The 24338-nt window shown below is 43.9% G+C and overlaps 1 protein-coding gene and 1 long non-coding RNA gene across 19 annotated transcripts in view; one reads left to right on the top strand and one right to left on the bottom strand.

The window, feature by feature from the left end:
- The window catches only part of eya1 (EYA transcriptional coactivator and phosphatase 1), a 155925-nt gene that overhangs the window by 9910 nt on the left and 121677 nt on the right, over window positions 1–24338 (bottom strand). For 15 of the 18 annotated variants that reach the window (XM_033019313.1, XM_033019311.1, XM_033019314.1 and 12 more), the window contains 5 exons: window positions 11264–11322; window positions 7241–7401; window positions 4389–4503; window positions 3433–3554; window positions 1889–1989 (listed from right to left, as the gene is read on the bottom strand). In XM_033019313.1, the coding sequence (XP_032875204.1) occupies window positions 1889–1989; window positions 3433–3554; window positions 4389–4503; window positions 7241–7401; window positions 11264–11322 (558 nt within the window). The remainder of the gene's footprint in view (window positions 1–1888; window positions 1990–3432; window positions 3555–4388; window positions 4504–7240; window positions 7402–11263; window positions 11323–24338) is intronic. The other 3 variants (XR_004411703.1, XR_004411704.1, XM_033019327.1) reach the window with 2 other exon arrangements.
- Window positions 973–14629, top strand: LOC116972045. The gene is made up of 3 exons (XR_004411705.1): window positions 973–1082; window positions 11432–11437; window positions 14603–14629. It is a non-coding gene; the product is annotated as an uncharacterized LOC116972045 (long non-coding RNA).

Genomic DNA, 24338 nt, shown 5'->3' with positions numbered 1-24338 from the left:
GAAATCCACCTAGACTATGTGGAAACAAAGAACTGAAGATAGTGATCGACTTCAGAAAGCAAAGCAGTACACATACCCTAGTCTGCATTGATGGTGCCAAAGTAGAGATGGATGAAATCTTCAAAATACTAGTAGTAGATATCACCAATAACTTCTGCTAGACCACACATATTGAAGCAATGGCCAAGAAAGCACACTAACACCTCTACTTCCTTAGAAGTCTTAGGAAGTTTGGAAGGTCCCCAGCAACTCTCACCAACTTCTACAGATGTGCCATAGTAAGCATTTTATTGGGATGCATCACAGCTTGGTTTGGGAACAGCTCCATCCAAGACCTCAAGAAATTGCAGAGAATTGTGGACGCAACCCAGACCATTACACAAACCAACCTCCCTTCCATTGACTCAATTTATACCACATGCTGCTTCAGCAAGGCCAGCAGCATAATCAAGGATGAGTCGCACCCTGGCCACTCCCTCTTCTCCCCTTTCGCATCGGGCAAAAGGACACCTCCAGATTTAGGGGCAGTTTCTTCCCAACTGTTATTGGGCAACTGAACCATCCTACCACAACTAGAGATCAGTCCTGAACTACTATCTACCCCCATTGGAGACCCTCAGACTATCCATGATCGGACTTTATCTTGCACTAAACGTTATTCCAGTATCATGCATCTATCTGTACACTGAGGATAGCTCGATTATAATCATGTATTGTCTTTCCACTGACTGGCAGGCAACAAAATCTTTTCACTGTACCTCGGTACATGTGACAATAAACTAAACTAACTAACTTACTGATATTGGTTTACACCAAAGATAGACACAAAATGCTGGAGTAACTCAGTGGGTCAGGCAGCATCTCTGGAGAAAAACCATGGGTGACGTTTTGGGTCGGGACCCAGGTGTCGACCCGAAATGTCATTCGTCCTTTTTCTCCAAAGAGGTTGCCTGACCCGCTGAGTTACTCTGGCAGGTTGTGTTTATCTTCCACATAGACTGTGTCTGTGGCCCTGCCTTCGTGAACCATCTTTGTCACCATGCAATACTGTACACAAGAGTCCAGCCAAGGCCTAGCTAAAGGTCTTGCACCAATTCATTTTACTAGCTGAAACAACTTCATGCATTTAGATGTAAAATTAATGTTTGTTTTTATTTATTTTTCTTTGGCCTTAAGTATTTGCCTATATACTCCTAATTGGCTGTGTAGCTGCAAAACCAAATCTTCATGTCTTTTAATGCAATTATTCAATATGTACTTTGCTAACTATCTAACATTTTTCTACACTGAACTACTTGGTGGTTCCATCAGTCTACTAATTTTTCCATCCTATCCTTGTTTCTTGTGACTTTGTCTCAGATTACAATGTTGTCGTTTCACGTAGTTGGTAAATTACAATTTATTTTGTAATATCGTAATAAATAAACATTGTGCCAACAAACCTCCTCAGTTTATTAATCATATCCCTCCCATTTATTTAATAGCATTCCTCAATAGCACAATCTAAGGGGAAGTTCGTAGTTGCAAGCATGCTCGTATTTATAATGCAAACATTTTATTCACAGGTGCTACCTGCAATTTTGCTGTTGTTCAATCCGAATTAATCTTCCTACCAAATAGCCTTGCTAACTGTGACACACTAGAGCTAGATATGGCTCTTAAAGATAGAGGAGTCAGGGGATATGGGGAGAAGGCAGGAACGGGGTACTGATTGGGGATGATCATCCATGATCACATTGAATGGCGGTGTTGGCTCGAAGGGCTGAATGGCCTACTCCTGCACCTATTGTCTATTGACTACTCATTTGGAAACAATTTCTTTTAGTTAATGGGCTGCGCTTCAGAAACTGTGTATTAAAGAAAGCATTAAAATCTTTAAAACATTTACCTTCTTAGATGCTTGTTCTTCTTCTACACCATCTCCCACAACAACATACACCACTTTTCTTCCAAACCTTTGAATTATTCGTTCAAAACTGCTTTCCTTTCCTCAAGTGAAATAAACAAAAATATTTGTTTAAAATAATTTCATCATTGATTCCACATAAATCTTTTTCTTTGAAGTAGTAGCTTCAGAGACTGGGGCTTTAATGTGGTATGGGGTTGAGTGAAATGGTACAGATTTTTTGCCCAGGATTTTTTTTGTATGGTTTGATTCCATAAATCAGCTGTGCCATTCCCATCAGGGTAAGTGCAGAACATGCAGAAGTAATTTATCAGCATAACAGAGAGGGGGAAAGGATTGGGGAATGAAGCACTGGAGGGCATAGATTTAAAGTGAGAGAGAGGGTAAGATTTTATAGGGACCTGAACAACAATGCCTTCACAGATGCTGGTGGGCATATGGAACAAGTTGTCAGAGAAACTAATTAAGGTTAGTACAATTTCATAATTTAAAAGTCGAAGATAGACACAAAAAGCTGGAATAACTCAGTGAATTGGCAGAAAAATGGAAACAATGATAAACAAATGTTCCCAGTCAGGGTTTTTTGATTGGGAAATGAGAGTAATGTAACTAAGTATAGAGAGTGGTCAAACTTTGTTAAACAAAACATATATAAAATATATAAGTAGATTGCGACATAAAATGCACTAACACAACCTAAATTAAAAGCTTCAAATAACCTCAACTCAACATAAACATAAGTAAGTAATTAAGTAAGTTTATTGCCTAAGTATTCACATACAAGGAATTTGCCTTGGTGCTCCGCCCACAAGTAACAACATGACATACAGTAACAGTTACGAATGACTCAGAAAATGCTAAACATTAATAATAATAAAACATTAATGATAAAACACCATTGAACCAACAAAATACCAGATCAAAGGGAGGCTACAGATTTTTGGCTGTTGAGTAGAGCAACTACTCGTGGATAAAAACTTTTTATGTCTGGCTGTGGCAGCTTTGACAGTCCAGTGAACAGAACATGTTATTTCTTAGAATGTATCTAATACCTAATACCACTTCTCCGCAATTTACTCTATCCATATAAAGGCAATGAGAACAGGAGCCGGATTAAGTCACCTGACCCATCAAGTCACTTCTGCTATTCAATTGATTATGATTGATAACTCAATTGCAGCTCTGTTTTGGGGTCAGATTTCTAAAACCTCTTGATTTCCTTATAGTCCAAATATCCACCAAACTCCACCTGGAATATATTCAAACCTTGAGCAATCACTTTTGCCAAAACTTGCCAATTGAGAATTTGCCACATCCATTTCCTAAAAGCATGCCCTTTATTTTTGATACTCAGCACTCGAAACTGCTTACCTAATGCAACCAGGGATTAACGTTAATATGCTTATAATTTTCAGCGGGGAAACACATGAAATATAGCCCAATAATTGCTACATATATTTGCAACGGATGATGGTGAAATGCAAAACACTACAACTAATTGCTATTAATATTTTGATATTACTTACCAATTTTTGTCGCACTGTATATATTTTCGATTGGAAAAGCTATTCCTAATCCATATAACAAGACTTTGGCAAGAGCAGGTATCAGTTGTGTTGTTGTGACTAGGATATTTATGCTGTTTGACCTGAAAGACAACATATTTTGAGCATCATTAATAATTGGTTGACAACACTGGCAAAATGTTACTTTGGTTTGCATTATTATGGTGTGGTTGCCTTGTATTATTGATGATGTATTATTGATTATTGTATATTTCATTATATATAAAATCATTAGTAGAGTAGCCCAGAGTAGAGAACCAGAGGACATAGGTTTAATATTTAATTGGAACCATTTCAAAACGACACCTATCCATGTTCTTCAGAGATGCTGCCTGACCTGCTAACTTACTCCAGCACTTTATATATTTTTTAGTGACAATAATGGTTTTAGTGGCAATCATGGTTTCAAAATATAGTGGGAACATCCAGCAAGATGTTCCAGCAACATTTTCACAATCTTTATTGAAGATATAGAATTTCTTTATAATGTTATGTTGTATTCTTATTAATGTGCTGCAATGGCAACTTGAATTTCACTACACCTTATTGTATGTGACAATAAATGAATCTTATGAACCTTATGAGCTGAGGACAGGGGAAACTAGGTTAGATTTTGAGAACAGAGGATGTAAATAGCTTTCATTTAGTCTGGAGCTGGTTATCAATGCATAGAGGATGGTTATGTTGCTACAAAACTGATCAACCCAAGAAGATCTTCCCTAATTTCTCCACTATATTTTGAAACGATGGCTTCTTGTTGCTACTTCCATACTTGAGCGGACAGCTGAGGTTGCACCAGATCATGTGAAGGATTATGGCTGTAAATTTGTAAATTGTGTGTTTCATTTCTGAATATTTTTTTTACAAATTGAATTACTTCAGTTTACTGGAAATTGTAAATTAATTTCTACGCCAACCTTGAATGAATGAGTGTGAGCACTTTCAGTGCAAGTGTTAACCATGAATCCGTCAGGGCTTCAATTTCTGCTCGCAATTGCAACCAAGATTCCCTTTTGGTTGGGCCAAGGAGACCTATGATTCAGAACATTAATATTCAGAGTTATTTATTGCACATCTTTCAACAGCAGGGTCAGTGACTCTAACATAACAACCAATAAACACAACAATGATATTTATATGAAGAAGGGTCTCGATCCAAAACATCACCCATTCCTTCTCTCCAGAGATGTTGCCTGTCCCGCTGAGTTACTCCAGCATTTTGTGTCTATCTTCAGTTTAAACCAGCATCTGCAGTTCCTTCCTACACAATGAGTTATCTATTGCATTAAAGTTATTTTGAGTGTAATTTTTTTTAAATTTATGCTCTCATTCTGGTTTCTTTATGCAAGTGTCACAAATCCATATTCACGCAGGAGAACAAGATGGCCGTGCACATTTCTATAGTTGCCTAATGACCTCAGTTGAATCAAACCTCTTGTTAGTTACTTCCAAAAGATCAAAATTTAAGTTTGCAAGGGAATCGGTGTCTATACTTTCAGCAATTTACAATGTATATTGCTGTTATTTTACTTGTCTATTCCAAAGTCTTTCCAAAGGCTGACAGATTTGATGCATGAACGTGTACATGCTTCTGGTTGGAACTATTTTAACAAAAACAAGAGGATTAGGATAATATGCCAATTAGTGTTAAAATGCACACAAGCATGATTATGCAGAGGAAAAATTATAGATCAAACTTAAAAAAACACATTTTGTATTTCTTTTCTTTTTTTAAAATACATTTTTATTAGAGGCATCTGTATATCATAAACCAAACCAGTACAGACTTTGTTTAACGGTTACATATTAAGTATCCAGGTTTCCAGGGACCCAGTTACCAAAGTAGCTGGGATCCTCCTTTATCGGTTACCTATTAACATTGCCTCTAATTATTTATTTATATTTATAGATAGAAAAAAAGAAAGAAAGAAAGAAAGAAATTAGAAAAATAGAATAAACTATCAATAATACAACTTGGGAGATAGGTCTGTAGGTCAGAGAACATAACTATTCATCTAGTCCTGGGTTCAGGCTTCAGTCCGGCCTCCGTGCTGGTCCGATCTACCCATTCAAGTAATCTATAAATGGAGACCATATTCCAATAAATAATTCTGGTTTGTTAATTAAGACATATCTAATCTTTTCCAAGTGTAAGGTCTCCGACATCTCCATAATCCACATCTTGATTGTGGGGGTTGTTGGGTTTTTCCAAAATTTTAATATCAATTGTTTCCCAATTATTATGCTGTAACCAAGGAAATTTATTTGATTTCTTGTGAGTTATTGTAGCAGAAAAAAGTTTCATTTTCTTCTCCTTAAGCAGTCCCCAGGATTTGTGGATGATTCTGCTTCTGAAATTATCCTAAAGTACTTTTCACCTCAGATGGCCAAAGGTTATGCTGGTACCCAAGAGATTGTGGTGAATTTCAACATTGATGTCTGTCTTTATTGAGAAGTGCCTCACAAGATATGAGAAGTGTTTCATATTTTCCAAGTCCTTCTTGCAGATTATATTTTTGGGGTGGTGGAGGGAGGTGACGTTTTGCAGTACAGTTTAGGACCTTTGTTTAGCATCTGATCAATGTAAGGCAAATTCTCTTGCAGGCTTCAATGGATGAGACATGTGTGCCTCCTAGGATGTGCGCAGACATAAAGTTTCCCATGTGCTGCAGCTTGATGACTGAGATTGGACTGATCTTGCTTCTGAAGGGGAAACTTCATGAACTGAATAGTTTCCCATTTACCTTACAGTTTACAGTATGTGTGTGAAGAAACTGCAGATGCTGGTTTAAACCAGCTAGACACAAAAAACTGGAGAAACTCAGCAGGACAGGCAGCATCTGACAGGTGGCGTTTCGGGTTGAGACCCTTGACTTGACAGACTTAGTGTCTGAAGAAGGGTCTCAACACGAAACTTCACCCATTCCTTCGCTCCAGAAATGCTGCCTGTCCCGTTATGTTACTCCAGCTTTTACCTTACAGATTAGCTCCTACATGGTGAGAAATGCTTGGAAAGTGTTGGAACAATGACATGGCAGTGCTTTGCACCAGGGGTAGATTTGATAGGGTGACACAGCAACATTTCATACACTAAGTGCTGGAAGTAACATGGTTACATGGTAGAGGAGTTACTGGCCAATAGGAAATACAGAGAAGGCATAAATGGTCTGCTTTCTGGATGGCAAAACCCACGGTCCACAGTCTGAAGAAGGGTCTCGAACCAAAACATTATCCATTCCTTCTCTCCAGAGATGCTGCCTGTCCCGCAGAGTTACTCCATCAGTTTGTGTCTATCTTTGGTATCAAAATATGATTTACAAATGACTGAAGAAAAGTTCCATTTGACCTTTTCAGATTACTAATGGGCCTTTCCCACTTACGCAACTTTTTCGGCGACTGCCGGCACCTGTCATAGGTCGTTACAAGTCGCCGAAAAATGTCAACATGTTGAAAATTCAGAGGCGACCAGAAAGACGCTACGACTCTTTGGGCGACTGAGGAGACTACTCATGACCATAAAGACGACACCCTAGCGACATGTCACGGGGTGAAGCCTGTATGGTCATGAGTAGTCGCCCAAAGAGTCGTACCTTGTTCTGGTCGCCGCTGGAAATTTTCGCTGGCAAATTTAGTTGAAAATTTTCGGCGACCTGCTGCCACTATGACGGGTGCCGGCAAGTCGCCGAAAAAAATCACGTAGGTGGGACAGACCCATTAGTCCCTTGCTGATTAGCAAATTACTTCATGAGATAAAAATATGAATACTTGCCTCCAACGTTATTTTTATAAGTATTATATATTTCTTTTACTCTCCGATAGCGAAAAGCTAGCTTCCGCATCCAATCAACTCCTCCACGCACACCGGTTGCTAAACAAAGATTTGCACTTGTCGCTGCAGCATGAAAGCCATCTGTGGCAAAGTTGTAAGTACTGTAGAAATGAACGCAAATGAGAGTTATCAGCAAAGAATAAAGACTGGATTATATGTCTCAGTTACAGTTAAGTTTATTGTTACCTGTACTGAGGTACAGTGAAAAGCTTTTGTTGCGTGCTATTCAGTCAGCGGAAAGACAATACATGATTACAATTCAGCCATTTACAGTGTACAGATACATGATAAGGGAATAACGTTAAGTACAAGGTAAATCAAGCAAAGCCTGATCAAGGATGGTCCATGGGTCACCAATGAGGTAGACAGTAGTTCAGGACTGCTCTCTGGTTGTGGTAGGATTATTCAGTTACTTGATAACAGCTGGAATGAAACTGTCCCTGAATCTGGAGGTGTGCTTTTTCACACTTCTATACCTTTTGCCCAATGGGAGAGGGGTGAAGAGGGAGTGGCCAGGGTGCGAATCGTCCTTGATTATGCTGCTGGCCTTGCCGAGGCAGCTTAGGTATAAATGGAGTTAATGGATGGGAGGTTCGTTTGTGTGATGTTCTGGGCTGCATCCACAATTTGCTGCAATATCTTATCTTATCTTAATATATTTAAAACTCTCGTGTTGGTTTGTCCGGGTTCTATTCTGCGAATAGTCGTTTTAGGCTTTTGTGAATTTCCTCCTTCAAAATGTTTACATATTCCGGTAGAGTTTTTCCTCCTCCTCTTAATGTTTGTAAAATTAGAAAATTTGGTTCAACCCTGCTTTTTCGGTAAAAACCATAAAAAATTTCAAAATGGTAAAAAAAAATCTAACAGCTTCCAACCCATAGAATGTTGACGAACGTTCTATCGTGTGATGTCACAATGCCCAATGTTCAGATGTCCAATCGCAATGGATCTCATTTACATCTGCCTTTGCTCCAACCCCAGCCCCCCCTCCCCCGTCTGATGTTGCAGCATCTTCCAATGTGTGATGTCACAATGACATCCCTCACACGTGGCCAATCGCAATAGAACCATTTACATATGTCTTTGCTCCAGCCCCAGCCCCGCCCCCCGCCGCCTGTGTCGAAGCGTGTGATCACCCTTCTCTCCTCACCCCTCTCTCCTCCAACATCTCTCCTCGCCCCTCTCTCCTCGCCCCTTTCTCCCCCATTCCCTATTCCCCTCACCCCTCTCTACTCTCCCCTCACCCCTCTCTCCTCACTCATCTCTCCCCCTCTCTCCTCACCCCTCTCCCATCACCCCTCGCTCCTCACCCCTCTCCTCACCCCTCTCTCCTCACCCCCTCCCCTCTCTCCTCACCCCTCACTCCTCCCTCCTCACCCCTCACTCCTCACTCCCCCTCTCTCCTCACCCCACTCACCTGAACCCTCTCTCCTCCCCCTCTCCTTGCCCGTCTCTCCAACCCCCTCTCTCCCTATTCCCCTCACCCCTCCCCTCACCCATCTCTCCTCATTCCTCTCCCCTCTTTCCTCACCCCTCTTTCCTCCTCCCTCTCCCCTCACCCCTCTCTCATCACACCTCTCTCCTCCTCCTCTCCCCTCCCCACATCTATCCTTCCCCCATCTACCCCTCTCCCCCTTCACCCTCCCCGCTCTCCTCCCCTTCCCCATCCTCATCCTCCTCTCTCCTTTCCCCCTTCCCCCTTCCCCTTCCCTCCCATCTCCTCCCCCTCCCCACTCTCTCCCCATTTACCCCTCGCCCCTCCTGCTCCCTCCCTCTCCCCCCTCCCCCCTCTCTCCTCACCCCTCTCTGCTCACCACTCTCTCCTCCCCCCTCTCTCCCTATTCCCCTCACCCCACTCTCCTCACCCCTCTCCCCTCACCTCACTCCTCCCTCCCCCTCTCTCCTCACCCCTCTCTCCTCAACCCTCTCCTCACCCCTCACCCCTCTCTCCCCTCTCTCCTCACCCCTCTCTCCCCATTCCCAATTCCCCTCACCCCTCTCCACCCCTCTCTCATCACTCCTCTCCATCGCCCCCTCTCCCCATCTCCCCCTCTCCCCTCCTCCTCCTCCCTCCCCCCTCTCTCCCCCATCCCTCTCTCCCCTTCCACCCCTCCCCCTATGCTTCTCCCATCCCTCCCCACTCGTCCCCTTCTCTCCCCCCTCCCCCCCCTCTCTCCCCTCTCCCTTCCCCCTACCCCTCTCTCCACCCACTCTCTCCACCCCTCCCCCGCCACTCTCACATTCCCTCCCCCTTTGGGGTAAAAGGAGCCATTGAATAGTATTAATATAATATCAAGGGGGGTGGTTAGTGTGTGTGTGTGTGTGTGTGTGTGTGTGTGTGTGTGTGTGTGTGTGTGTGTGTGTGTGTGTGTGTGTGTGTGTGTGTGTGTGTGTGTGTGTGTGTGTGTGTGTGTGTGTGTGTGTGTGTGTGTGTTGGGGAGGGGTGGTTAGTGTGTTTGTTGGGGGGTGGTTAGTGTGTGTGTGGGAGGGGGGATTGTTGGTTAGCGTGTGTGTGACGCCGCAACCGCCTCCCCCCCCCACAACCGTGTGTTGAATGGACGGGACCTTCTCCCCTCCCCCTTCCCCCCTCTCCCCCTCTTCCCTCCTCCTCCCTCCCCTCCCTTCCCCCCCTCTTCCCCCTCCCCACTCTCTCTTCCCTTCCCCTCTCCCCCCTCTGCCCCCTCTCTCCCTCTGCCCCCCGCCCCTCCCCTCCTCCACCCTCCTTCTCCCCTCCTCCAGCTCCCTTCTCCCTCCACCCCCCTCCAACCTCTCTCCCCTCCTCCAACACCCTCTCCCTTCCTCCAACCCCTTCTACCCTCCTCCAAACCCCCTTTCCCCTCCCCTCTACCCACCTCCCCCCCTCTCTCCCCACTCCCCTCCTCTCTCTCCCCTCATCTCTCCCACCTCCTCTCTCCCCACCTCCTCTCTCCCCTCTACTCGCTCCTCCCCTCCACTTCCTCTCCCCCCCTTCCCCCTCTCCACCCTCCCCTCTCCTCCTTCCCCTCCTCTTCTCCCCCCCTCCTCTTCTCCCCTCCTCTTCTCTCCCCCCTCCACTTCCCCTACTCTTCTCTCCCCCCTCCAACTCCCCCTCTTCTCTCTCCATCCCCTCCTCCCTCCCCCTCACTCACCCTCTCCTCTCTCCCCCCCTCCCTCCCTCCCCCTCTCCCCTCTACTCTCTCTCTCTCTCCCCTCTACTCTCTCTCTCCTCCCCTCCCTTCCACCCCCTGCTTTTCTCCCTCTCCCCCTTCTCTCTCCCCTTCTCTCTCCCCACTTCTCTTTCCCACCGTCTCTCTCCCTCCTTCTCTCTCTCCCCCTCCTCTCTCCCCCTCCTCTCTCTCCCCCTCTCCCCTCTCCCCCACTACCAACCCCTCTCCTCCCTCCTCTCTCCCTCCTCCTCCCTGTCCCCCCTCCCCTCTACCCCCTCCACTCCCTCCACCTCTTATTCTCCTCCCCCTCTCCACTATCACCTCTCCTCCGCCCTCTCCACCCTCCCCTCCACCTCTCCCCCTCCTCTCCTCTCTCCTCTTCTCTCCCCCCTCCACCTCTCCCTCTCCACCTCTCTCCCTCCTTTTCTCTCCCCCTTCCAACTCTCCCCCTCCCCTCTCCTCTGTCCCCTCACTCACCCCCTCCTCTCTCTCCCCCTCCCTCACCCTCTCTCCCCTCTACTCTCTCTCCCCTCTAATCTCTCTCTCCCCCTCCCGCCCTTCCATCCCATGCCTTTCCCCCACTCCCCCCTCCTCCCTCCCCTCTTCCCATCTCCTCCTCCCTCCCCCCTCTCTCCCCCTCCCCCCCTCACCCCTCCCCCCCTCAGGTGGTTAGTGAGCGTATGAAGCCGCAGCACCCCCCCCCCCCCCCCCACCGCGCGTTGGGAGGAACAGACCCAGCGGGTCTGCACTTGGTCTAGTACATTTTATACGTCTCATACATCGTATCGAATAATTTATTTTTAGTTAAGTAACATACCTCAAATCCTGTCCATTATCATCTGATGATACATCATCAATGTGAACTTGATCACATTCCTGAAAAAAAAATGATTTTAATAAGCTATATAAATTAGATATTATTTTAAAAACAAATCCATTTGTGATAAATTTGTACATATACTGGATTTCTGACCAAGTCTTTCAGTGTTTTGTCTAATTAAATCATGTATGAATGAACTGAAAAGGAGCAGCAAATATTTCCATTTGGATGAAAAAACAGTAGGCAGTTCCTTTTTGGATACATTAGAGTATATAACTACCCTTGAAATCAAGGCATCCTTTTATTGAGCAAAAAAAAAAACAACTGCGAGAGGAACTCAGCATCGGTGGAAGGAAATGGATGGGTCTCGGCCCGAAACGTCACCCATTCCTTTCCAGAGATGCTGCCTGTCCTGCTGAGTTACTCCAGCTTTTATGTTGGGTCTTTGGGTCAGGATCTTTGTTTCAGCAGTTTATTTTTTCCTCAAGATTCCAGCATCTGCAGTGTCTTGTATTGTGATCATCTTAAATCAAGGAGCCCTTTGATATACAAACTTGTCAATGAGACAGAGAAACCCCTTTGCTGTTTTGTATCATACCCAACACAGAGGAAGATGGTTGTGATGTTTGATGGCCAATCTTCTCAGCCATAGGACATCACTGCGGGAGTTTCTCCGTAAGTGTCCTGGGGCGACCATCTCCATTGCTTCATCAATGATCTTCCTTCGGTAATATGATAAGCAGTAGGGATGTTCACTGATGATGGCACAATGTACAGAACCATTTACGACTTTTCAGATAATGAAGTGGTCCATATCCACATGCAGCAGGAACTGGACAATTTCCAGGCCTGGGCAAGGAGGGGGCAAGTAACTACCGCAAAAGGGTTAGGTAATGAGGATATCCAGCAGGAGAAAATCCAGCTTTCGGGGAGATCAGGTTGGTTAAGACTGACTGAGCGGAGGTGTTCAGTGACAATAAAACTGTATCCGCTGTTGCAGGTGTCAATAAAACTATATCCACTGTTCCAGATGTCAATAAAAACCGTTCCCTCCAAAACTCCCTGGTTAACTCGTCCCTTCCCACACAAACCACCCCCTCCCCAGGTACTCTCCCCTGCAACCACAGGAGATGCAACACCTGTCCCTTTACCTCCCCCCTTGACTCCATCCAAGGACCCAAACAGTCTTCCAGGTGAGGCAGAGGTTCACTTGCACCTCCTCCAACCTCATCTAATGTATCCGCTGTTCCAGGTGTCAACCTCTCTACATCGGCGAGACCAAGCGCAGGCTCGGCGATCGTTTCACTGAACACCTCCGCTCAGTCCGTCTTAACCTACCTGATCACCCGGTGGCTCAGCGCTTCAACTCCCCCTCCCATTCCCAATCTCACCCTGTTGTCCTGGGCCTCCTATATTGACAGAGTGAGGCCCAGCGCAAATTGGAGGAACAGCACCTCATATTTCGCTTGGGTAATTTACACCCCAGCGGTATGAACATTGACTTCTCTAACTTCAGATAGCCCTTGCTTTCTCTCTCCATCCCCTTCCCCTTCCCCATTTTCCCACTAGTCTTACTGTCTCCGACTACATTCTTTCATTGCCCCGCCCCCTCCCCTGACATCAGTCTGAAGAAGGGTCTCGACCCGAAATGTCACCCATTCCTTCTCTACAGAGATGCTGCCTCACCCGCTGAATGAATTCTTCTATATTTCCTTGATCACCATCTGCTTTGATCTGTTGTTTTCACACCTTATCCTTCCCTATCTCTAGTTTCCCTCTCCCCTGACTCCAAGAAGGGTCTTCAACCAAATGCACCCATTGCTTCTCTCCAGGGATGCTGCCTGTCTCACTGAGTAAGCTCCAGCATTTTATGTCTATATTCATAATAAGGACAGAGAAGCCTACTTCATATGTATCCCGTCCACAATGATTCTCTCACTCCACCACCGACATGGGGTAGCAGCAGTTTGTACCATATACAGGATGCACTACAGAAAGTCACCAAGTTGTCTTGGATAGAACCTTCCAAACCCATAACCTCTACCAGCTACAAGGATGAGGGCAGCAAAAGAATAGGAACACCATCACCCAGAAGTTGCCTTCCAAGTTAGGACCATCCTAACCTGGAATTACTGGAATTAGGAGTTAATAGGAATCTTAAGGCTCTTTAAGATGATTAAGGTGGATAAGTCCCTCGCCAAGTTCATCCATGAACTTTGTCGGAAACAAGGAGAAAATTGCAAAGGTTCCTGTGGAGATATTTGCATCATCTTCAGCCACAGGTGAAATTCTGGAGGTTTGACGTCTGGCTAATGTAGCACCTTTATCTAAGAAGACCAGCAAGGATAAGCCAGGAATCTACAGGCCGGTGGAGCATGATATCCCTGGTGGGAAGGTTATGTGAGGGAATTCTCAGGGGCAGGATCTAAAGGGCATATGGATAGTTAGCATGACTTTGTACATTGAAAAATCGTGTCTCACAAATCTGAGAGCGTTTTTTGAACAGATCACCAAGGGAATTGATGGATGCTAGACAGTGGACATTTTCAAATGGACTTTAGCAAGGCCTTTCAGCACCACAAAGTGGCACAGCAGTAAAGTTGCTTCCTTACAGTGCCAGAGACCTGGGTTCAATCCTGGCTATGGGTGTTGTCTGTACGGAGTTTGTATGTTCTCCCCCTGACCTGCGTGAGTTTTCGCCGGGTGCTCTGGTTTCCTACCACACTCCAAAGACGTACAAGTTTTCAGGTTAATTGGCTTCTGTAAATTGTAAATTGTCCCTAGTGTGTAGGATGATGCTGGTGTACGGGGTGTTTGGTGGTCTCATGGGTTTGGTGAGCCAACAGGCCTGTTTCCACACTGTACATCTAATGTCTAAGGTCTTTGACAATGTCCCACAGGGTAGGGTAGATCACATGGAACCCAAGCCAATTGGATTCAAAATTGGTGATTTATTAAACAGTGAGGAATTATATATGTTTATAAGAGTAACTAGATCAGTTGGGAAGGTGGGCCAAGGGATGGTGAGCGGGATTTCATTCTGACAAGTGTGAGGTGTTGCACGTTGGAATGTCAAACCAGGACAGGACTTAAATAGTAAATGGTAGAGTCCTGGAGAGTATTGCAGAACAGAGAGATCTGGGAATCTTGTATCTTTCTTTTGAAAGTGGCAAGTCAGGTGGACAAGGTAGTAATGGAGGCATTTGGCACAACACTAGACACAACACTAATTAGAAATAATTAAATTAAAGTAAGGTACTTTTGATAAAAGATATTTTATTTACCTCATTATGCTCATTCCTGGTGTCACAATTGATATTAATGGGGTTTAGTAAGAGTCTGAAGAAGGGTCTCGACCCGAAATGTAATCTATTCCTTTACTCCAGAGATGCTGCTTAACCCGCTGAGTTATTCCAGCCTTTTGCGTCTGTCTTTAGTGTAGTTTCGGAAGGAACTGCTGATGTTGGTTTACACCGAAGATGGACACAAAATGCTGGAGTAAATCAGTGGGCAGGCAGCATCTCTAGAGAGAAGGAATGGGTGACGTTTCGGGTCGAGACCCTTCTTCAGACTGAGAGTCAGGTGAGAGGGAAACTGGAGATATGGATGGGTACAAAGAGAATCTAAGGCGTGAAAATGACAGATTAAAGTAGACAATGACGAGGAAATGTAGAATGGTTCAATGTTGGCTGAGGGGAAGGTGAAGCGTCTCGACCCAAAATATCACCAATTCCTTCTCTCCAGAGATGCTGCCTGGCCCGTTTTGTGTCTATCTTTAGGTCAGTTTAGAGATACTGCATGGTAACATGCCCTTCGGCCCACCGGGTCTGCGCCAACCAGCGATCCCTGCACACTCTCATTATCCTACACACACTAGGGACAATTTACATTTTACCAAGCCAATAAACCTACAAACCTGTACGTCTTTGGAGTGTGGGAGGAAACAGGAGATTCCAGAGAAAAACCACGCAGGTCAAGGGGAGAACGTACAAATTCCGTACAGGCAGCACCCATTGTCAGGATCGAACCCGGTCAGTCAATATGATCAGCTATGATCACATTGAATGGCGGTGCTGGCTCGAAGGACCGAATGGCCTACTCCTGCACCTATTGTCTATTGTCTATTGTCTCTGGCGCTGTAAGGCAGCAACTCTTCCGCTGCGCCACCGTGCTTCCCTTCTGGGGTTCTGGTATGATTGGAAAGACCATTTCCCAGTTTGCTACCAGAAAGACTAGGCCGCACTATTGGACTAAACATGAAGTTTAGCAGGGAAGCGTGGCGGCAGCTTCAAGTAAGTCATTCAATATGTTTCAGACATCTATGTTCGATAGACATGTGCAAAAGTCAAAGCCTTAAGGGCCTGTCCCACTTACGCGATTTTTTTCGGCGACATGCCGGCACCCGTCATAGTCGCAGCAGGTCACCGAAAAATGTCAAAATGTTGAAAATCCAGCGGCGACCAGAAAAAGGTACGACTCTTTGGGCGACTACTCACGACCAAACAGGCATCACCGCGCGGTGGGACAGGCCCTTTACTCAAACTTTAGTGATTGAGACACATCAGTTTGGCTTGACCCACTACCATAAAATAATTGTTTGCATATATTTTCAAATTAAATACATTACTTGCCCTTTCTTTGTTCCAATTTTATTTACATTTCATATTTATTCAAATTGCTGTGATTAATTTTTAGTGCAACGAAACAAAGACTTGCTGCTATTGGATACTGCATGATAGAAAAATTAAATCTGATGCCAACTCCAAATGAAATTATGACCCCTGGTTGCTGTTGAGCCACACACCAATATTGCCTCAGGCTTAAATCTAAATGGCAAGTAGACAAGAAAATCTGCAACCTGTTTGACATACAGTAGACATTCAATGTTCATGTTTTGTTAAACTCTTTACTATTAAACATTGTCCAATATATTGCGGATAAAGTATGCCACACAAATTCTGTAAGTTTGTCACTGGGAATAATATGAAATATGTGTATAAATGTGTAAGAAGGAACTGCAGATGCTGGTTTAAACCAAAGATAGACACAAAAAGCTGGAGTAAATCAGCCGGACAGGCAGCATCTCGGGAGAGAAGGAATGGGTGACGTTTCAGGTCGAGACCCATCTTCAGACTAGGGGTCTTTTAGACGGCTGTCATTTTATTAGAGGCAAAGTAGGAAGAGAGAGGCAGGAATGTATCAAGAGTTTGTGGTTCATCAGGAACTGCCCCAGTGAATCCTTCAGTAAACAGTGTTACCTTAGTTGGGCAAAGAAACATTTTGTGAGCCTCTCAAAACACACAAAATAAAACTTTTCACCCTTGATAATTTTTACTTTATGAGTTTCTTCAGGAAACATTTTTCATATCCCCAGATTCATAGGTAAAGGGAAAGGATTGCAAATAAACTAAAACCAGCTGTTCTTTAACAGAATTAAAAGGCTGACCCTCAACCTCAGTTCTAAGACATCTATTCTGCAATCAAACCTCTCCCAGCAAGCAGTGAAGGCCAAGGAGGAAAAGACTTTGACCCCGTCACCTTCTCCTTCTTCCTAGAGGTCAAAACTTCAGATAAGAGAGAAAGAAAGTCAAAGTGGCCTCACAGGAGGGCTGTGAATTCAATGTTTTAAAACATTAGCCACCAGTTAAAGACACAGTTCAGGAACTTTTTAAGTTGTTTGTTTAATCTGCTTCAAGACAACTCATGAAACCCCCTCTAATATGATGGTTTTGCCAATTTGTCACAGCCAGAGGTGATTTACAGCTGCAGCATTTCACGAATGAGTGACCCGCAGACACTTTGGTGTCGATTTGTTAAGAGCTGGTTTGACAGTAAAAAGAATGAAAACCACGCTAGGAGCTAGGCAATAAGTATTCAGTTGATCTGAACTACCACAGAAGACTATAATTGAACACAAAAAAATCAGAGTAGGCGTGCTTTTGTGCACAAACAGAAGCAAAGCCTGAAATTATATAGTTAATTTCATTAGAGACAAAAGCCTTTCTGGGAGTTATTTAGTAGAATTGCCCATACCCAATTACTGACTAATTGGCTGTTAATAAATCTATTATGGCTATTCTTCTTCAACATCCTGTGTTTGTTTTCTCCCACCAGCTCTGTTTGAGTTGTCAACCACAAAGAGGAGGATTGGCTATTTGAAGCATTGTTTGGAAAGCAAGCCTTTCTATAATTATGTGGGGCCAATTGTCTCCCTGCTCACCTACATAAACATTCAGCAGATGGGAATCTGCATTTGCATGCTTCTGATAGAGTTTAAATATAGAAGCTTTAATGATCAATTATTGTGTAACTGTTTGATTCCTTACTCAGAATGCTTTATTGACTGAACTAATGTGAACTGTTTTCCTTTCAGAAGGTTATTTTACCTAATTTGCTCAAAGTTGGAACTTAATTTAATTAAAAAATATGAACACCCCAGAGGAAACAATTTGTCCCAAGTGTAATCTAAAATTAATATTATTGTCGAGTGCTAATCAATGGGCATTAACTATTCAATGCAAAGTTCAACACACCCCCTTCAATTGCTGCTTGTGGCAAGGTATTATATGCCCAACAATCTCCTGCATAAATACTGCTTCTAACTTCCTCTTAAAATAGTTGTTTTAAATGATGTGTTATCCTCATCAATTTCCAAACCAAGGGATTTTTTTTCTCTATTCTATCAAAACTCTCCATTTAGAGTCTGTTAGCATTTCTCTTGATTTGCTTTCTTACTATAGAAATTGTCCTAACTTTCACCTTTGTTGTTTGCGTAACTACTTCCTATATTTTATCTTAACTGCTTTTTATATGAGTCTGAAGAAGGGTCCCAACCTGAAACGTCACCTATCTATGTTCTCCAGAGTGCTGCCTGACCTGCTGAGTTACTCCAGCACTTTATGTCCTTTTGGGGTTACCTAACCTTGGACAATGTACTTTTACCAAAGTGAATTGAACATTAACCCTGATTGCCCCATTTGCAATTGTTCTTCCAACCAGCAAATATATATTTCACCACCACTGTATCATTCGTAGGACATTTGACATGCAAACATTTCCAAGTACTTTTAACTGGGAAATAATATAAGCTAGCTATGCTGTGAGAGCAAAAAATGTGCAAATTATCCAATGTTTACATGGTCGACTACGATACATTTTGTCAGGTACTCCAGGGTTAGTTAACTCCTTTGCTTTCTTTCAGAATGCCGGCATGGGGTCTTTAACATTGACCTAAGTGTGTAAACTAGACTCCTGTTCAATGCTTCACATTTTTAAATATTTATTTCCTCACGAGGTGTATGCATGATAGGTAGCATTGGCATTATGTCATCCTTGGAATGCATTTAAGAATGAATCTTACAGTAGGTCTGAAGGCACTCCTAGGTCATACTGGTAACAAAGAGTGATTTCCTTCTCAGAATTGGGCATGAATAAACAAGGTGCGTTTTTACAATAATCTGGGAAGTCGTGGTCAATGTTGCAAATGATAGCATATTAATTCCAGACATTTAACTATTTGAATTTAAATTCTTAACTGGAATTCAAAACTATACTAACAGTGCAACAGAGCAAGCCTTTTGATATTTGTTTCAAAGCTTTACCCCAATGCTACCCTACCCAACATGTCTTCAACAGTCAATGTCATTTAGAATCTGACGTAGGCAAAGGTCATTTGGACTCTCGTGTCTGCTCCGCCATTCAATAAACTCATGGCTGATCTTTTATCCCAGAGACAGATTTCGGCACTAACCTCAAATTCCCTGGTTTCCTTAATATCTAAAAATTCATCGATCTCTGCTTTGAATATATCAAGGTATAACAACAAGGCATATTTCTCATCTACTTCTGGTGGCCTATTAATGCGCTCATATTTTGCATGAAAGTGCATAAAATTTCTCTTTGTATAAATAGGCTACTTGCTTGCTTAATAACATTTGTGCACACTTCCAAATCTCCCAGTTGCTCAACACTTTAACTCCCCCTCCCATTCTCACACTGAACTTTCTGTCCTGGGCCTCCTCCATCGTCAGAGTGAGGCCCGGCACAAATTGGAGGAACAGCACCTCATATTTCGCTTGGGTAACTTGCACCCAGCAGTATGAACATTAACTTCAAGTAGCCCTTGCTTTCCCCCTCTCTCCACCCCCTCCCCCTCCCAGTCTTACTGTCTCCGACTACATTTTATCTCTGTACACCTACTCCCCTGACATCAGTCTGAACAAGGGTCTCGACCCGAAACGTCAAGTCAAGTCAAGTTTATTTGTCACATACACATACGAGATGTGCAGTGAAATGAAAGTGGCAATGCTCGCGGACTTTTGTGCAAAAAGACAAACAACCAAACAACCAAACAAACTATAAACACAATCACAACACACATATACCTTTACATAATAAATAATGGAAGGAAAAACGTTCAGTAGAGTTAGTCCCTGGTGAGATAGGTGTTTACAGTCCGAATGGCCTCTGGGAAGAAACTCCTTCTCAACCTCTCTGTTCTCACCGCATGGCAATGGAGGCGTTTGCCTGACCGTAGCAGCTGGAACAGTCCGTTGCAGGGGTGGAAGGGGTCTCTCATGATATTGTTGGCTCTGGAGTTGCACCTCCTGATGTATAGTTCCTGCAGGGGGGCAAGTGAAGTTCCCATAGTGCGTTCGGCCGAACGCACTACTCTCTGCAGAGCCTTCTTGTCCTTGGCAGAGCAATTGATAGTCACCTGTTCTTCTCTGCAGAGATGCTGCCTGTCCTGGTGAGTTACTCCAGCATTTTGTGCCTACCTTCCAAAACAATGAATTGGTTGTGATGTATCATAATGGATGTGATGAGGTGACATTTAGGGATAGAAATCCGTGGTCCTCATTTTGTTTGGCTTATATACGAGTCCAGACTCAACAATGGGGTTCATTCTCACTCGTCTCCAAAGTTCAATGGCAATTAGAAGTGGAGAATAATGATTATGCCATTGATTTCAACTCCCCCATGAACAATAAGCTTGTGACTTAAAGGACAGACGGGAGTGTAAAGAACACGGGAGATTACGCAGCTGCCAATAATCACAACATGTGTAGATTGATCAGAGCTGTCAAGACAGTCTACGGCACAACACCAATGGGTCCAGCATCCTGAGGGTCAAGAATGGAGGCAAACTCATCGTGCTGAGAAGCTGTTGGTGCATGCTGGTAAGATTACTTTGAAGAATTTCTCAGCATGACCGTGTTCTTGACTTGAATGTACTTGACTCCAGTCCATTGCACACTCTCTGGTCTGGTTTGGTTAACATCCCAGACAAGATGTTGAGAGAAATATGTTAAATGAGAACGAGGCCTCTGGAGGACTTTGCAGCATCAAGGCTTTAACTGAAGTAAAAAAAAGACATACAGGGGTTGATGATGATCTCGGCATTTACCATGGAAATATATCCTCCTTTCTCACTGCCTACGTCACCACGCACCATGCTCACATCATGACGCGCGCGTCGTGCGTCATGACGCATAAATGATGTCGCGTAAATGACGCGCAAATGACACCCAAGTGGGACAGGCCCTTTAGACCCAAATGGAACATCTCACACTTATCTACATTGAATTCCATTAAACATTTGTGTAAGAAGGAACTGCAGATGCTGGTTTAAACTGAAGATAGACGCAAAAAGCTGGAGTAACTCAGACGTTCAGTCTGAAAAAGGGTCTCGTCCTGAAACATCACCCGTTCCTTCTCTCCAGAGATGCTGCCTGTCCTGCTGAGTTACTCCAGCTTTTTGTATCCATCTTCCATTAACCATTCCTCAGCTCACTTGCCGAGCTGATCAAGGGCATAATTGATTTTTGAAAATCATCTACCCTACCTACGGTATCACTCACTTTAGTGTCATCTGCAAACTTAATAAGCATGTCTTGTATATTCTCATCCAAATCATTGATTTAAACCACAAACAGCAATGGGCCCAGCACTAATCCCTGAGGCACACCACTAGTGACGGGCCTCTAGACTGAAAAACATCCTTCCACCATCACTCTCTGCTTCCTGCCAATTCTCTATCCAGGCCATTAGCTCTCCTTGGATCTCCATGTGATCTGACCTTCCAGAGCAGTCTTCCATGCCTAATCTTATCAAAGGTCTTTTTGAAGTCCATGTAGACAATGGCTATGACTTTGCCCTTGTCAAGTTCTTTGGTTACTTCTTCAAGAAACTCAATCAACTTCGTAAGACACGATCTCCCACGTAAAAAACGATACTGACTTTCCCAGACAGCCCCCCTACATCCAAAAGTATATATCCTATCCCTCAGAATTCACTCTAGTAACTTGTCAACCACAGCTGTTAGGTTCACTGGTCTATAGTGCCCAGGCTTTTCCTTGCAGCACTTCTTAAATAGAGATACAGCATTTGCCATCCTCTTGTTGTCTGTCACCTCACTCGTGTCGAATGATTTAATTTAGTTTAGTTTAGAGATACAGCATGAAAAAAGGTATTTTGGCCCATCAATGCCACTCCGACCATATGTCATTGGTTCACACTAGTTTTATGTCATCCCACTTTCTCTACACATTAGGAGCAATTTTCCTAATTAATCTATGATCTCACATCTTTTGGATGTGGGAGGAAACCCTCGTGGTCACAGGGAGAACGTATAGACTCGGCGCTCACTGCACCTGAGGTCAGGATTGAACCTGGCGCTGTGAGGCAGCAGCTCCACCAGCTGTGCCACTGTGCTGCCCTCAATGATTCATATATCTCAGCCAGGGCTCCTGCAATTTTTCTCCAGCCACCCACAGTGTCCTCAGATATGTAGAAATAAAGAACTGCAGATGCTGGTTAATATTAAAAAGGACAGAAAGTACTGGAGTATCTCTGCAAGCTGGAAACGAAGAGTGGCAGGACAAAGCTTGGCAGGTGACAGGTTGGCATAGGCGAGGATGGAGGTTTGGGGATAGGCAGATGGTTGGAACAAAGGCCAGAGATAAGAAGAGTAGGTGTGAGAAGCCAGGGAAGAGGTAAGTAGCAGGAGGTGAGGGGGTGGAGCAGGGAAATAGATGGGAATCCAAGAGGGGCACGGGAGAGGGAAGAGGTTACGTAAAATTAAAATAGAGGTTACGTAAAATTTGAGAATTCAATGTTCATACCGGTGGGGTGTAAGCTGCCAAAGCAGAATGTGAGGTGCTGTTCCTCCCACTTGCGTGTGGCCTCACTCTGACTATGGAGGAAGCCCAGGATGGAAAGGTGGGTATGGGAATGGGAAGAGAAGTTAAAATGGTTGGCAGCTGGGAGATCCAGTAAGCCTTGGCGGACTGAGCACAAGTGTTCAGCGAAATGGCCGCCATGTCTACACTTATTGTTACATTGTACAGAAGGCCACATCGGGAACACCAGATTAAGTGGATGAGGTTAGAGGAAGTGCACATGAAACTCTGTCTCATCTGGAATGACTAAACTAAACTAAACCATTTAAAAAAAAAATCAATAGATCAAAGTGATAAATGTTCCATTTTAAGCTAACTTGGAAAGGAACACAAAAACTACCTCAAAGTGGTGTGCAAAGGACAATATACTTTTTTTTTTAATGGTTTCACCGGTCTATGCTGTTTTACTGCTTCTTTGACATTTTAAAATAAGTGGAACTTTTTTTGTTCCTATTCATGACTTGCTTTTATCTCATAGCTTAGAACAGGGTGAAGTTAGTGATCCCTGCATGAGTGGGAGAAGGGATATTTGGCATGTTTTGACCGCCAGGACTTAAGATATTGCTTGATGATTTCCTGATTTAAACTATCAAAGACCCACAAGAATAGTACTTTGTAAGTGCTCCAGGAGTTTTGAATAGAAAAGCGAAGGCCAAAGGCTTCTGAGCTGGAAAAATGTTCCCATTCCTTTCGGAACAGAAGGAAGCAATTTTTTACAAAACATAGCTTCTGGCCTGCCTTCAATTCCTGGAAGGCTTGGTCATGAGAGGAATCCAATGTTACTTTGCATTGAGGCCTGAGGTCATAATAGAAAATCAAAAATCCTTGCTACCTGCAATTTACAATTACATTCAGTCAAATGTGAGGGAAAGTGAAGTAAGTGAATTGTGTGTTCCATTTTAAATGCCACCGGGTTAGAGGAATCAAAATTCACCTCCCAGTTCATATTCCACTGGTCCTGGGCTTAACACTCTTGGTTACATAGATACATAGACAATAGGTGCAGGAGTAGGCCATTCGGCCCTTTGAGCCATGGCTGATCATCCACAATCAATACCCCAGTTTCTGCCTTCTCCCCATATCTCTTGATTCCCCTAGCCCTAAGAGCTCTATCTAACTCTCTTTTTAATGCATCTAGTGAATCAGATTCCACAAATTCACAACTCTCTGTGTGAAAGTTTTTTTCTCTTCTCAGTTCTAAATGGCCTTCCCCTTATTCTTAAACTGTGGCCCCTCGTGAATCTATGCAGCACTCCCTCAAAAGCAAGAATGTCCTTCCTCATTTTTGAAACCAAAACTGCACACAATACTCCAGGTGTGGTCTCACCAGGGCCCTGTACAACAGCAGAAGGACCTCGTTGCTCCTATACTCAACTCCTCTCATTATGAAGGCTTTCTTCATTGCCTGCTGTACTTGCATGCTTAAGGGCCTGTCCCACTGTACGAGCTAATTCAAGAGTTCTCCCGAGTTTCCCCTGATTCGAACTCGGAGAATTACGGTAATAATCGCTTGTAGGTACTCGGGGCTCTCGTGGACATTTTTCAACATGTTGAAAAATCTTCACGAGTCTTCACTTGCTTACTGCGTTTCCTGAGTACCTGCCGTTAGCGTTACGAGCCACTAAGAGACGTCCCGAGCTCCGACGTACCCGCTACGTACATTCTACATGCTTACCAAGAGTTTGATTTTGTTTTTAAACGCTTGAATTACCTCATACAGTGGGCAGGCCCTATACTTTCAGTGACTGATGTACAAGGACACCCAGGTCTAATTGTACTGTCCCTTTTCCTAACCTGACACTGATACCATTCAGATAATAATCTGCCTTCCTGTTCTTGCCACCAAAGTGCATAACCTCACATTCATCCACATTATACTGCATCTGCCATGC

The sequence above is a fragment of the Amblyraja radiata genome, chromosome 4 (assembly GCF_010909765.2).
Source record: "Amblyraja radiata isolate CabotCenter1 chromosome 4, sAmbRad1.1.pri, whole genome shotgun sequence".
Classification (NCBI taxonomy): Eukaryota; Metazoa; Chordata; class Chondrichthyes; order Rajiformes; family Rajidae; genus Amblyraja; species Amblyraja radiata.
Note: the sequence above shows the minus strand (reverse complement) of the source record. Positions and strands in the feature narration are given on the sequence as shown.